General features: G+C 32.7%; 1 protein-coding gene across 2 annotated transcripts in view; it reads left to right on the top strand.

Annotated features, from left to right (window-relative positions):
- Nucleotides 1-11,801, top strand: part of LOC149079946 (stAR-related lipid transfer protein 3-like) — a 69,583-nt gene extending 57,782 nt beyond the window's left edge. For both annotated transcript variants that reach the window (XM_089238845.1, XM_089238844.1), the window contains exons 10-14: nt 503-598; nt 1,543-1,622; nt 4,428-4,532; nt 4,703-4,796; nt 6,609-11,801. In XM_089238845.1, the coding sequence (XP_089094971.1) occupies nt 503-598; nt 1,543-1,622; nt 4,428-4,532; nt 4,703-4,796; nt 6,609-6,692 (459 nt within the window). In that variant the 3' untranslated portion in view covers nt 6,693-11,801. The remainder of the gene's footprint in view (nt 1-502; nt 599-1,542; nt 1,623-4,427; nt 4,533-4,702; nt 4,797-6,608) is intronic.
- Nucleotides 11,802-13,058: the final 1,257 nt, after the last annotated feature.

Below are 13,058 nucleotides of genomic sequence, written 5' to 3'. Positions count from 1 at the left end.
AACAGCAAAATTAAATTTCTGAGCAATTAGTATCAAAATGAAAATTTCACGATCACTTCATTTATGTTACCTTTTTGAGAGAGGAAGGGGCTACTTACTTCATTCATTGCCCCCACATCCTGGAGCAGGGCCCCTGGGCTGTGATCTTCGACAGCCCCTCCTTCGTGAATATATAGTGAGAAAAACAAAAAAATGATGCGAACCATTCTGGGTATCAGGGCTGAAGCTCTGTCAGTCCCACCCTTATGGGGACCATGACTTAATCTCACATTCTTTACTTAATACACTTTACTTTTGTTTTTTTTTAATTTTATTAAAATGTGCTTGAAATGAATGCCATTAGGTTGGTTTGAGTTAGATTTAAAGACATTTTATTTGATTTGACGTATTTTATGTAGCCTTTGTATTTGTGTTTGTACTGTATTTGAATTAGCTTATTATTTTACTGATTTGAATATATTTTGCAGGTCTTTAATACAATTTTTTTTCTTTTTTCATTCAGGGAACTGTTTGCATGTCCCCTGCAAAAATCATTGATACATTATTTTACAAGGTTGATGACATGCATAAATGGAATTCAACTGTGAAGAAATTTCAGGTATCTTTTATTTCTCAATTTCATATCATGCTGTATAATTTATGCATCATTTTATTATTATCATATTATTTTACTTATTTAAACAAATATACACAGCAATAAGTCTTAGCAAGTCCTAACAGCAAATTATGATCAAATTTCTTTTTTACAAAAGTATGAAATTTAAATTCATTTGTGTGGTTGTCTGACAATGCTGGGGAATATATGTTATGGTAAATGTGATAAATCAGGTTATTATGCATAATAACCAACCCCAAAGCAGAATGTTTTGCATTGTTCTGCAATGAGCCCTCGACTGACTGAAAATGTTCTGCAGTTCCCATAATAGTGGTGTTTTCTACATTTTTCTTAAAATTCTTCCTGATTGTTCTGTAATAGCACTGATTGTTCTGTGACGTACGTCGCAGACTTCGGCATATTCTGCTTTGGGGATAACCAATTTATCACATTTACCATACCATACATGGCACAACTTTTTATTCTATAAATGCGTGTACTATTTTAAATCTTCAAAAACTTTAATTTCAAAAAGGTTTTGCTGAAATTTCTGTAAATATGAAGTTTGAAAATTATTTATGCGCTGACACAAATCATGCTTTTGTTTGTTTATTAAAAAGCAATAATGTGAATATGTTATTCAAAGTTATGGTTGCTTTGGTGTATTAGAACTATAGTTTATGAGTGAAACTACAGAGTTTGTTGCAAACTTTTGTATTTCATTTATTTTCTCAAAATCCTGCTTAGGTTTTGTGACCGTACAGAATGATCAGTAAATTACAGTATAATAACTAGTCACACCACTCCATCTTGTGAACATTCCACTGACTGTTTTTAACAAGATGATGCATACCCCCCAAACAGCAAACATAAACAAAAAAAAAACTTTAATAAAGCATTACCAATATGCATCATGTTCAACAAATCTTATGTCTTATCTCATGCAGGTTGTTCAAAGAATAGATGATTATTTGGATGTTACTCATGTGATAGCCAAGGAATCAGCAGGTGGATTAGTCAATAGCAGGTAATTAGAGATTTTAATAGGAATATTTCTTTAAAATATGTATAATTGAAAGTAAAGTAAAATAGTAAAGCCATAAATTACACTGTGTCTCATACATATAAAATAAAGGAATGCATGAACATGAAATACCACCATGTTTGGAACATGGATGCAGCATCATGATGCTGTATTTTATTTATTTTCTCAAAATCTTGCATATATTTTGTGACCATACAGAATAATAGAAAATTACAGTACAATAACTTTATAGAAACCTCCTCCCCCCCCCCCAAAAAAAAAAACTATTATGCATGTACCAGCGTTAAATGAATGGCATTAGAAATCTGGACATTGGAGAATATTTTCGCAATTTTATCTATGTAAATAATAATTGATACAACATGATCACCTTGCACCCGATCATCTTCTGTGGGACACAACACATGGAAATTCAGATCTACCCAGACCTTGGGCATGGAAAAGTTGTTTTGTTGTTTTTAAAAACATTTCTTGTTTTCAGTTGTTTTTTAAAACATTTCTTGTTTTCAGTTGTTTTTAAAAACATTTCTTGTTTTCAGTTGTTTTGAAAAACATTTCTTCCATGTAAAATTGAAAGAAATGTTTGAGAGTTATGTACCAACTACAATTACATGACATCTTCGTCCTTTGCCCTTCAATATCCCTTTTGTGTAATTAATGTTTTCACCAATGGGAACGTTTTAAAACTTCTGGTGCAATGTTAGATATAAAATTAAGAATTGTAGATGAGCTGATTTTATAACTACTTGGCTTTTAGTCGGCTCCCAAAGGGAGCTTAATTATGGAGCAACTACATCTTTAAAAAAAGCTTGTGAATGTGAGGGAAACAAAAGAAAATGCTAATAACAAGGATTTTGGGAAAGGAAGAATTTAATTCGGATTAGATTGAATTAGGTACAAGATCTGTATAGAAAAGTATAGCAACAGTAATCCGGCAATTTTGGTAACTTGGCACACCTTGGTCTGATTTGTATGGGATTAGCAAAGGTTTACTGAATTACTTTCAAAATTAAATCAGCATATTGAACTATGAATTTATTTTGACAAATGTTAAGTGTACAAATTACTCAAAAAAAGAATTTATTGCCCATTTTGATTTTAACCATGTTGGTACACTTTATTAATACATATAAAGTGAAAATCCTATGAAATGATACCTTCTTTTATAATTGCCTGTATACATATGCATAAACTTGTATCCGGCCCATGAGCCAGATACTCCCCCAAGATTGCCACCATCTCCATTGTAACCTATGGAAATATTAGGTTTTAGCCACCCTCCCAATAACTTTGAGTCCTCACAATATTTCCAAATTTCCAATAACTTTATGCTTATGTCTATATACACTCAGTGGCCAAAAAGTTAGGAACAGCCCTCACTCAAACTTTGACTCACCTGTATAGCCAGATGTATAGCCACTGACATAATAAGCCAGATTTGCTCATAAAAAGCCTTCTCTTGATTAGAAGCACTATTTAAGATTACAATTTGCCTGTTCATGGGGAAAACAAGAGCTTTGAGTGACTTTGAATGCAGCATGATTGTGGGCGCCAGGAGGGATGATTCTGGCATCTCCAAAGCCACTAATCTTCTTGGTTTTTCTCGTACAACAGTATCTTAAGTCTTGAAAGAATGGCAGCTAAGTCAAAAATTTCCGAGCGGAAAGCGAAGTAGTGGGTGGAAATCGCTTGTGAACGAAAGAGGTGCCAGGCGACAGACACGCATTGTGTGTGTGGCAACAGAGGAGCTACAATGCAACAAATTGCAGCGCCATACAGCTCAGGATAATCTCAAAGCATATCCCTATGCTCTACAAGATGGATCTTGAAATGAATTGGTTTTAATAGCCAGTGACCAACAGGAGTCCCTTTGCTTTTGCTGTAAAACTGAAGAAAACTGCTGTTGTGAGCTAGAGAATGCCGAAATTGGACACTTGATGAATGGAAGAAGGTTTTCTGATCTGACAAGTCAAGATTTCTTCTCCATGATGTTGATGGAAGAAGCCGTGTGTGGTGCAAGCAGCACAAAGCCATGGATTCAGCATGCCACATGACAATTGTTCAAGTGGGTGGTGGGGGAATCATGGTCTGGGGAGCATTTTCCTGGTATACTCTCGATCCCTTATTCCCATTGGAAACATCTGTTGATACTAGTGTCTATCTCCATGTTGTTGCTGACCACGTGCACCCGTTTATGGCCATAATGTTTTCTAATGATGATGGCTATTTCCAGCAGGACAATGCACCCTTCCATGGGGCTGGAATTATCTCAAGTTGGTTTGAGGAACATGATTTGGAGTTTCAATTTCTGCAATGGCCTCTTTAGTCAGCTGATCTCAACCCAATTGAGCATTTGTGGAACGAGGTTGAAAGGTCTGTTAAAAGCTCAGAAATACCACCTTCTAATTTGGGGAAATTGAGAGCTTACATTTCTTTAGCATGGGCTAATATTCCTCCTCAATGGTTTCAGCAACTTGTAGAGCCCATGCCTAAAGAATACCTGCTGTCATCAAAGCCAGATAAGGTCCCACACAATATTAATGGTGAGTAGCAGGGTGTTTCTTATTTTTTGGCCACTAGGTGTATAACAATATAACTCTTTGGCTCCAATGTAATTTTCATGGTGTTAATATATTCCATCTATAACGGTAATTTCTTTATAATATGTTTCTTTGGTCCCTTGAGTATCATTATATAAGCGTATTACTGTACAATAGACCAACTACATTTTCTTCTACAAAGATTTTAGTTTTATTTTTTCTAATGTCATTTTTCTCATGCTCAAAGAGATTTCGTTAATGTGAGGATGTGGAAGATTCAAGGTTCTGATTATATCCATGCTTTGACGGGCACAACACATGTTAATGCTCCTGTTACACCAAAATATGTCAGGTATGAAATTTTTCAATTCTCATGACCATCATGTTTTTGTTTTTCAAATGCTAATTGAATTATACTTGGTGATTTTTTTCTTGATGGGCGAGAATTTTTTGAATTTTATAAGATTATTTTCAATGCATTGTTTGTATAATATTAAAAATCCAATGTTACATTTGTTTCAGAGGTGAACAAGGTCCATCTGCATATATTTTAACACCCGTGAAAGAGGATGCAAATAAATGTATATTCCAATGGCTTCTCAACACAAATCTGAAGGTAAGAAAAATGGTTTAAGGCCCATTAATAATAAGACCGATTTTAAATTGTAATGTATTATTTTTCTATCACCACTTAGGAAGGAAAAAAAAATTTCTGCTCAAGTTTTTCATTTTCAAATTGGAAATAAATTACATGTGAAACTGTGCGAGCAAGCACATTTATATTTTTGCCTAATAGATGTAGAGAAATAGTTATAAAGAGTGTTTTGATGTTGACTATCCTTTCACAGAGCATCAGTGGTTTTGTAGAGCAAACTATTTGAGCTTTATACACTCATTTCTTATTCATCTCAAAAAAGCTATTTCTTGAGAGAGGAAAGCTAAAACACCAATTTCTTACGGAGTTTGTGGAAGTACAGTACATTCTTTTATTTTAGAATTTTCAAGATTTTGACCGATAACTTTTTTTAAACATTAATATAATCTTAATCCTGTTCAGCCCTGAAAATATGCATCTTCAAAATTGTTGCTTGAACAAAGACTGAGATAAACCAGTACTATAGAATGAAAGAAACATTCTTCCTTCTATATGTGTGATTATGTCTCTTTATTATGAACTTGGTCACAAACAAGGTTTGTTTGTGATTAAAAATATTAATATTTTTTCGTTTTCCTCTTTATTCAGCATGTATTAATATTGTACAATTAGGCCTATAAGGGTATAATGTCAAACTGACTTATGATCATTTTATTTTAATTTATAATCTCAAAAAGTGAATAACTACTTTTTTAGTAATTTTAATCCACTAAGATATATAAAAAAATTAGGTGTATTACGGAAAAAAAAGTATTCCTTCTTCAGACTACTTTTCACACATTTGTATATCACAATATAATTTGATTCTATTCATTTTCTTTGTATACAATTTAAATTGTAAAAATACAGCAACTAGTGGATGGCAGAAGGGTCTAGTGCCCTGGGTGCTGGAGTTTTCACTTTGTTTGTTCAAAATTATGACTCAGGGATGATAAAATGAATATTTTCCCCAGGCAACCAAGTAAAGTTTTTTTCCTATTTTCAGCCCTGAATTTAGTACAGTCATCATGATCAACAACCTTGGTACTAGATAGGTTATAGTCAATATTCCAATTATAGTTTTGAACTATCTGAACCTGAAATAGGATTGAAATGCATGATTATGGAAAAAAAAATTTACATATTTTCCAAAAAAATTTAAGAGCCTGGCAGGTTTTAATTAAGAAATATTTGAAAAACAAAAATGAAGCCAGAAAATAAAAAATTAAAAGCTGTAATGCTTTCCATAAAGTTTTTAATTCCATAAAGTGGAGAAGATACGTTCTTCAGCAGAAAAGCAGCATATTACATTAGAATTTTTTTCACGAACAACATTTTTTAATAGAAATTTGCTGTTATTTTAGAAAAATAGGAATAGATATAGAAATTTTCTATGAATTGCAAGTCAGAAGTACTTGTGAAACAAAAGATTTTTTGTTCAAAAATCTTGTATACAAATGAAAAAGAAATAATATTATTTTTCTACATCTTTGGTCAGGGCCCTTGAGAAATTTCTCATAACTGAGAGAAATGCATAAATGAGAGAATTTATGAATTATAGATTACTGCATGTTATTTATTCACACTACCATATGTTTTAAATGATTGCATAGCATTTACAAATGTTTTAATTGATTTGAGTTCTTACTTCTGCAGGATTAATCATAATGTATAGGTTCCATGCATTAGATGCAAGTACTACATCTTCTCAGTGGTGAAAAAAAAACCAATCAAACACCACAGATGTCAGCTGTCATAATGCTCTAATAATATTTTCTTATTTTATTTTCATAGGGCTGGTTACCTCAATATTTAATTGATCAAACATTGGCTTGTGTGATGATCGATTACATTGAAGCTTTGAGAAGACTAGCATAGAGCATTGGCTGTTTTAATGGATATTTATTAGACTTCAATCAAAAAATGGCTTTATTTATGGAAGTTGAAGTTATGAAAAGCCACACATCATTTGAAAAAAAAAGTAGAAAGTATGACATTTTGTGCTTTCTGACACTGCCAGTTTTATGAAAGTACAAATTCGCCAAATGAGGCTTGCATAAATTTTCTCAAAAATTATTTACTGTATTAATTTCAATGCAACTTGCTGCTGTTGAGAATTTTGTATAAAGTTTATGTTTTTCATCAAATGTGGAAAAGTTTAAAAATGGAGGTATATATTTTTTAAAGGGTTCTTAGCTTTAGACCTGATGTGTATGTATCTATTTGTGCTTTCACTAAATAAAATTTTTGCATCTTCTTGCTTTGTTAGAACAAGTAAATAATATCATTTACTTTTATCTTGTCATTATTTTCATCTGTACCAAAATATTGAGCTTAAAGCAAAAAAGAAAAAAAAACACACACACACACAAAGAAGTCCCTTTGTCTCTATGTTACTTATTTGTATGTTTTATTAGTTTTTGGATTTAATATTAAATATATCTATACTCTACTTTGTTCCAGTAAATTAAAAAAAAATTGTGTATACTTTCAATAAGTGCATAAAAATTTGTTGTTCATTTTGTACTGCTCAATGTTCATACTATGAGGTCATATACATATTACAATTGTCTCAATAGTTAATTATGTTAAATAATTTTTTTAGTCTGAGGAGTTAAGCCAATTTTTAGTTTGAATAAAATTTAAAAAAGTATGTACATATATGTGATTTCATTTCATACCATACTGACAATATTTCTAAATTACATTAAAATAAGAGAGCAGACATTCTAGAAGCACTGGAAGGATCAATTCGGTCAGAAAACTTCAGCTTGCCAACAATTGAATCAAATTCAATACCATTTTTAGTGTGCAGTTTTATTATATTATATACAGTGGCACTTACAAGTTTAATTTATTCTCAAAAGTTATTTGTATGGAAGGAACTTGTATCTCAAAGCAAACTTTCTTATTTGATTAACACATCAAATAATGGTGATCTCTTTAATTCACCCAACATTCCAATTTTATCACTTTTTTCAATCTTATTAAGTAATTTAAATACATATGTGCAGTGAAGATTATGCTATAAATAGAAAAAAAAATTATTCAAATATATTCAATAATTTTCAGTATATAGGCATAATCCTTCATTAGAGGTTGTAGAAATCCATTTTATTTTTTGGTATAGTCATAATTAAAAAATATTGGAAAACTTGGATTAATCAGCTTCTGCTAATTTCTCTATTCTTTCATTCGTTACTGTTGATTTTGTTATTTGTGTGTATGGATTTTGTTGTGAAGTTTTTAAGTTACTTTGACCTCTCAAAAAAATAGTCATGGTGTTAAAATAGTCATGCTGAGCCATAACTACTTTAACATTATTTTGCTTTCATTTTTCATGTATTTTATAGGCATACATAGTATGTTACTATTTTTTTTCATGTATGTATAGTGTGTTAATATTGTTTCATAATTTTTCTCATTATTTGTTGTTAACTTGTTTTTTAAATTCTCAATCAAAGCATAGATTGAGCTTATATGAGCTTTATTATAGGAAATTGTGACACGCTCTTAATTCAAGTGTTTGGTTACCAACAATTCTACTTTGCTTTAAATTCCTTTTGAACTTCAGACTTTTCTGTGCTTTAATTTAGAATTTTTAAAAACCTGTTATATCAAAAATATTCTGACAAATCCATGTGAAACTCATAAAAAACTCGAGTTTATTTATACATATACAGTCAGAACCACTTATAACGAAATCGGAAAAAAAACAGCAAAATTTTTTTGTTATATGTGAACTTTATTATATCTATACTGATTTGATAATCACAGACAAGCAATACAAAATTCAACGGAAATGAAAAACTTCATTGTATGTGGAAATTCATAATATACATGTTCATTATAAGTGACTCTGACTGCAATATATAGGATTACATGAACAATCACATTGTTTTTTTCTTCACTCACTGAACAATTATTTTGTGTTACCCAATTGCATCTAAGTTTATACTATGTTAATGAATAATTACTATTATTTTTTTAACAATGTTAATCCAAGAGATTTGTGCAATTTGTTCAGAGAATGGTTAGAATTAGTCACAGACATTCATTCCCAAACTGAGAAAAATATTTTCAGAAATCTTACAACTATATTTGAAAAAAAAACTTGATTGATGCAATGCTTTTTGGGTAATGTATGTAATCAGCATGGAGTTGTGAAGTATATCTTTGATGCATACTTTATGAATGCTTTGTCAAGCACCATCCTACTACCATGCATATGTTATGCAAAGAAACTTGCAGCACATACTCATATGTGTTATTGATATGAATCTCTTCCCAATTTGTCCATCCATGTTACTTTGTCGACTCATTAAATTTCATGATAATTGCCTTAAATATTTTTATCCGTCAAGCTGCAATTGCCATGAGCATACACATGCAAGGCTTTACAGATGTAATTAAGTACTGAAACTATGTTTTACGACTCAGCCAGTAACTCAGCATAATTAAACATGCTCTTAATCAATGCTTTTTTATATTATCTGATCAGGTAGGAGCCTTTTCGTCTAGCGATCTCTCTTACAGTTGCTTCTTTATAAAACATAATTCCATGTTAATATAATTTCTTCCTATTAAAAATGATGATTTCTTAAATTATTTTTCGCTGCATAATTTTGTTGTCATTTTTGTCGGGTTAGATGAAAAACGATGAGTATCATTCTATTTTAATTTTTCAAGGAAAGTAATTTTTATTATGGTTGTATCATTGTAATATTCTTCATGTTTGAAAAGAAATGATAAATACTATTACTAATGACATATTTTTGGCTGCTGATAACAAGCAAACTAGAATATTCATTAAGGTGGGTTCAATGTTTAATAGGGGTACAGGTGTATCCATTAGAGTGCACAAAGGAGGGATGGAGTTATAACAGCCCCCTCCCCTCTTGAGCCAATATTATAGTGTTATCTTGCAGGAATAAATGTAAACCCCCCCCCCCCAGAAGAAAAAAAATTGAGTACCCCCTGAGAAAATCCTGTGTACACGTATGAGTATAGGTGCTTAGAATTTATAATAGGTGTTTGTTTTGAAATAATTTGATTAAAAAAATGTTTCTCTTTGTATAGATATTTTTCTGCATTTTAAAACAGTTTAAACAATTGTTTTAATCATAATTAGTACTGGCAGTATTTTGTTGTTAGACAAGTCACAGATTTGCCAAGTTCTGCCGACAGTTACATGCACGTTTTAATCATGAATATTTGATTAATAATTCTACAATTATACTTTAAAGAAATGAAGTTATAATTTGTGATGGGGTAAGGTATAATCTGTTTTTATGCATGAAATGTGGGCCGTACTTCCACATGGCGGCGCTAAATCTGAGTTGAAAGAGCAAAAAAAGTTTTGTTGACCAAAAAAAGTGGCAGGGACATCAAAAATAAGTCCCGAACGGGTAGCGATTTTTCCTCGAGCTGCATGGGAAGCATTCAAACTTTGAATAGTTAACTTTAAAAAAATCAATATTGCATACTTGAGAAAATAATTCATCTATTAATACCTTTCACAAAATAATAGTGTCTGATAATCTTTGTTGCACCAGGTCATTTTCTGCACATGAGTGCTAATTAGACCTGGACCAACAATTTGTTGCAGATTCTGAAATACAAATACAACGCCACAACAGACAAAATGCCCAACGAGGTGGCTGATAAAAAGATGCCCATGAAAATATGGTTGTCATATATTTCAAAAATACAGCAACCCAATTAAAAATGCAATTAACACAAATTATAAACAATATATACACAAACAAATGCAGAGTTCGACATTTTTCCTTTGGTTATTGGGAGGTTGGTGTGCTAACCCCTAGGTGTGGAACTCCCTGCTGTAGCAATCTTTTCCTGTAATCATGTCGCCGTTCCTGTTGTACCTCCGCATCTGGAAATTTTCTGACATGGATGAATCGGGTATCAAACTCGCGACACCTCTAAAAATTGTCTGGTACTTTAGGGAGTATCTTATCGACCTGGGCTACCGTGCCCCTCAAATAATATAATTTTTGTGTTAAGAAATGCATCTCCTGTTTGCTCTCCTGATCTGCAACATAAAATCCACACATTCTCATGATCAGAGATTTTCACCGTGTATCAATATTCGGTTGATCAATCTGATAGGTCATGTACTTAGATGTATTAATTTATACCAGAAATCAGTTAATATCTTGTGCATTAAATTCCAAGGTCGTAGCGAGAGTGGGGTGGACTAAGAGTTCCGAGCCCCCCCCCCTCCCTCCAAATGTTAGAAAATGGATGATATTTCTGGAATGACATGGGTAAGTCCATTGTACTTTGGTGTCCCCAAAACATCAGCTATCCCTCTCCGAAAGGAATTTCTAGCTACTGTCGTTAAATGCATTGGAAGCAGTGCCGTCTTAACGCATGGACCCACCCGGGCACGGCGCCTCAAGAGAAGAGGGACCTCACAAAAATGAGATCCAGTTGAAATTTTCTAGTATTTACCAGGTAGGGCCTCCGAAAAACCACTTGGCCTGGGGGCCCATGATACTTTTAAGACGGCCCTGACTGGAAGTTGCTATTATTTTTTTTAGGCGTATTTGCTATTTCATGCTTTGTAAATTCTAAAAAGGTTTGACTTGTTGAATATTATAATACTTTTATTGTTTTGTTGAAGAAAATGAAATGTACAGTGAAGCAAAAAATGCATTTGTGAGCATTGTATTTGACTTTTGCTCATTCTAATAAAGAAAGTTGGAGCAGCTAATCTTGCACACACAATTTTCTAAAATGCAAACACACTTACAAATTGCCAAATTTAATATAGTGCTATTCGTGTGATATCAGTGACAGCAAAATGATGTTATTCAAACACAGTAAATCTCATGTTGGTATGCTTGCTGGTTAGGCATGCACATTCTGTTGAGATAAAAAAGACTTGCTCTTTTTCCACTTATACAATTGTAAGTTTCTAGTCTGCTTTGTTTACAAATAAAATATTTGTAAATTTTCACTTGATTATTGAGTCATTTTTTGAGTTCAAAAGCTATCAGCTATTGTTTGTAAAGTGATTAGTTGAAACGGAATAAATTATTTTTATTTAAATTTGTGCTCTTTTATTTTTAGTTTTGTTTACTTGAACATAAGTATTGATATTTGAATGCAACTGAAAACTGGATTATGTCAAAACCGTGAAATTTTTAAATGCAAATATAATAACAATAAAACCTTTCTATGCGTGATGTCCGAACTGGACCTACTTGACCTTCCGGTAGTCTATTTGAAATTTTCCTGAGATAAAAGTTTATGCAATACATATTTGAATAAATATCGTCTATGTCTGTTGTTTTTTTTCAAACGTTTTCGGTAAACAGTTATCGTAGTCTCGAATGATAGTTCATTTTTTTGAGAGATTTAAATGAAATGAAAAACTCTTTTTCTGAATTTTGTCAAATAGTCTATTCTCTTCTATGAAAAAAAAAGAACTGTCGTGTTTCATTAAAAAATAATTAACAGTTGAAGAAGAAATCGTTTTTTCCAGAGGTAAAAACTGTAAGTCTCTGTCACTGTGAGCTCCCCCAGTCAAAATTTCAGGACTTTTTTGCGGTGAAAAACGAACCCCTTCCCCGCCCCAGCGAAGAACAGAGTGATTAACACCCCCCTCCCAACCATCCTGGAGCCGGGTGTCTAGGCCGAAATAATTGGTGAATTTTGTTTAGTAAATCCTATTAGCGTTTTCGCTATGATGAGAGGGGGGCGGGCTGAGTCGAATGGCGGAAAAACCGTCGATAAAATTATCCTTGAACATCCTTAATTTCAATGGAATTTTTAAACGGACGCTTTCAGATAAGCGGAGATAGACTTGAAAGGCTGGGGGATGGGGGCAAACTATGAGGGGGGGGGGGGCAGCAGACGAGTCTGGTGCTCCGGACGCTAGACTAAAGAGGACACCAAATTCACCCTTTAACTGTACCTTCTACATTACACGGGGACTACAAAATGCGTGCTTACCCCGGATGACAAAGTTCCTAGTTGCGGCCCTGTATATGCATATATAGGCTATATTAAATCAATCGGCTCTATAACTGACACTGCCCGCCTCCCGTAACGTATCTTCGCCCATGGAAAAAAATAACGTTTGAACATCATAAAGGATGGTTAGAACCTTCGAAAGTGACACAGTGAGCGCAGTTAGCATTACTTGGGTGACTCACCAACGACGTTTTACTGTATAAATGAATATAATATTTTTTGACACAATTTATTATATTTTGA

The sequence above is a fragment of the Pholcus phalangioides genome, unplaced genomic scaffold (genome assembly GCF_987345545.1).
Source record: "Pholcus phalangioides strain wild (caught in Gottingen) unplaced genomic scaffold, Ppha-v1.0 ptg000011l_1, whole genome shotgun sequence".
Lineage (NCBI taxonomy): Eukaryota > Metazoa > Arthropoda > Arachnida > Araneae > Pholcidae > Pholcus > Pholcus phalangioides.
This window is presented reverse-complemented; position numbering and strand designations above follow the sequence as displayed.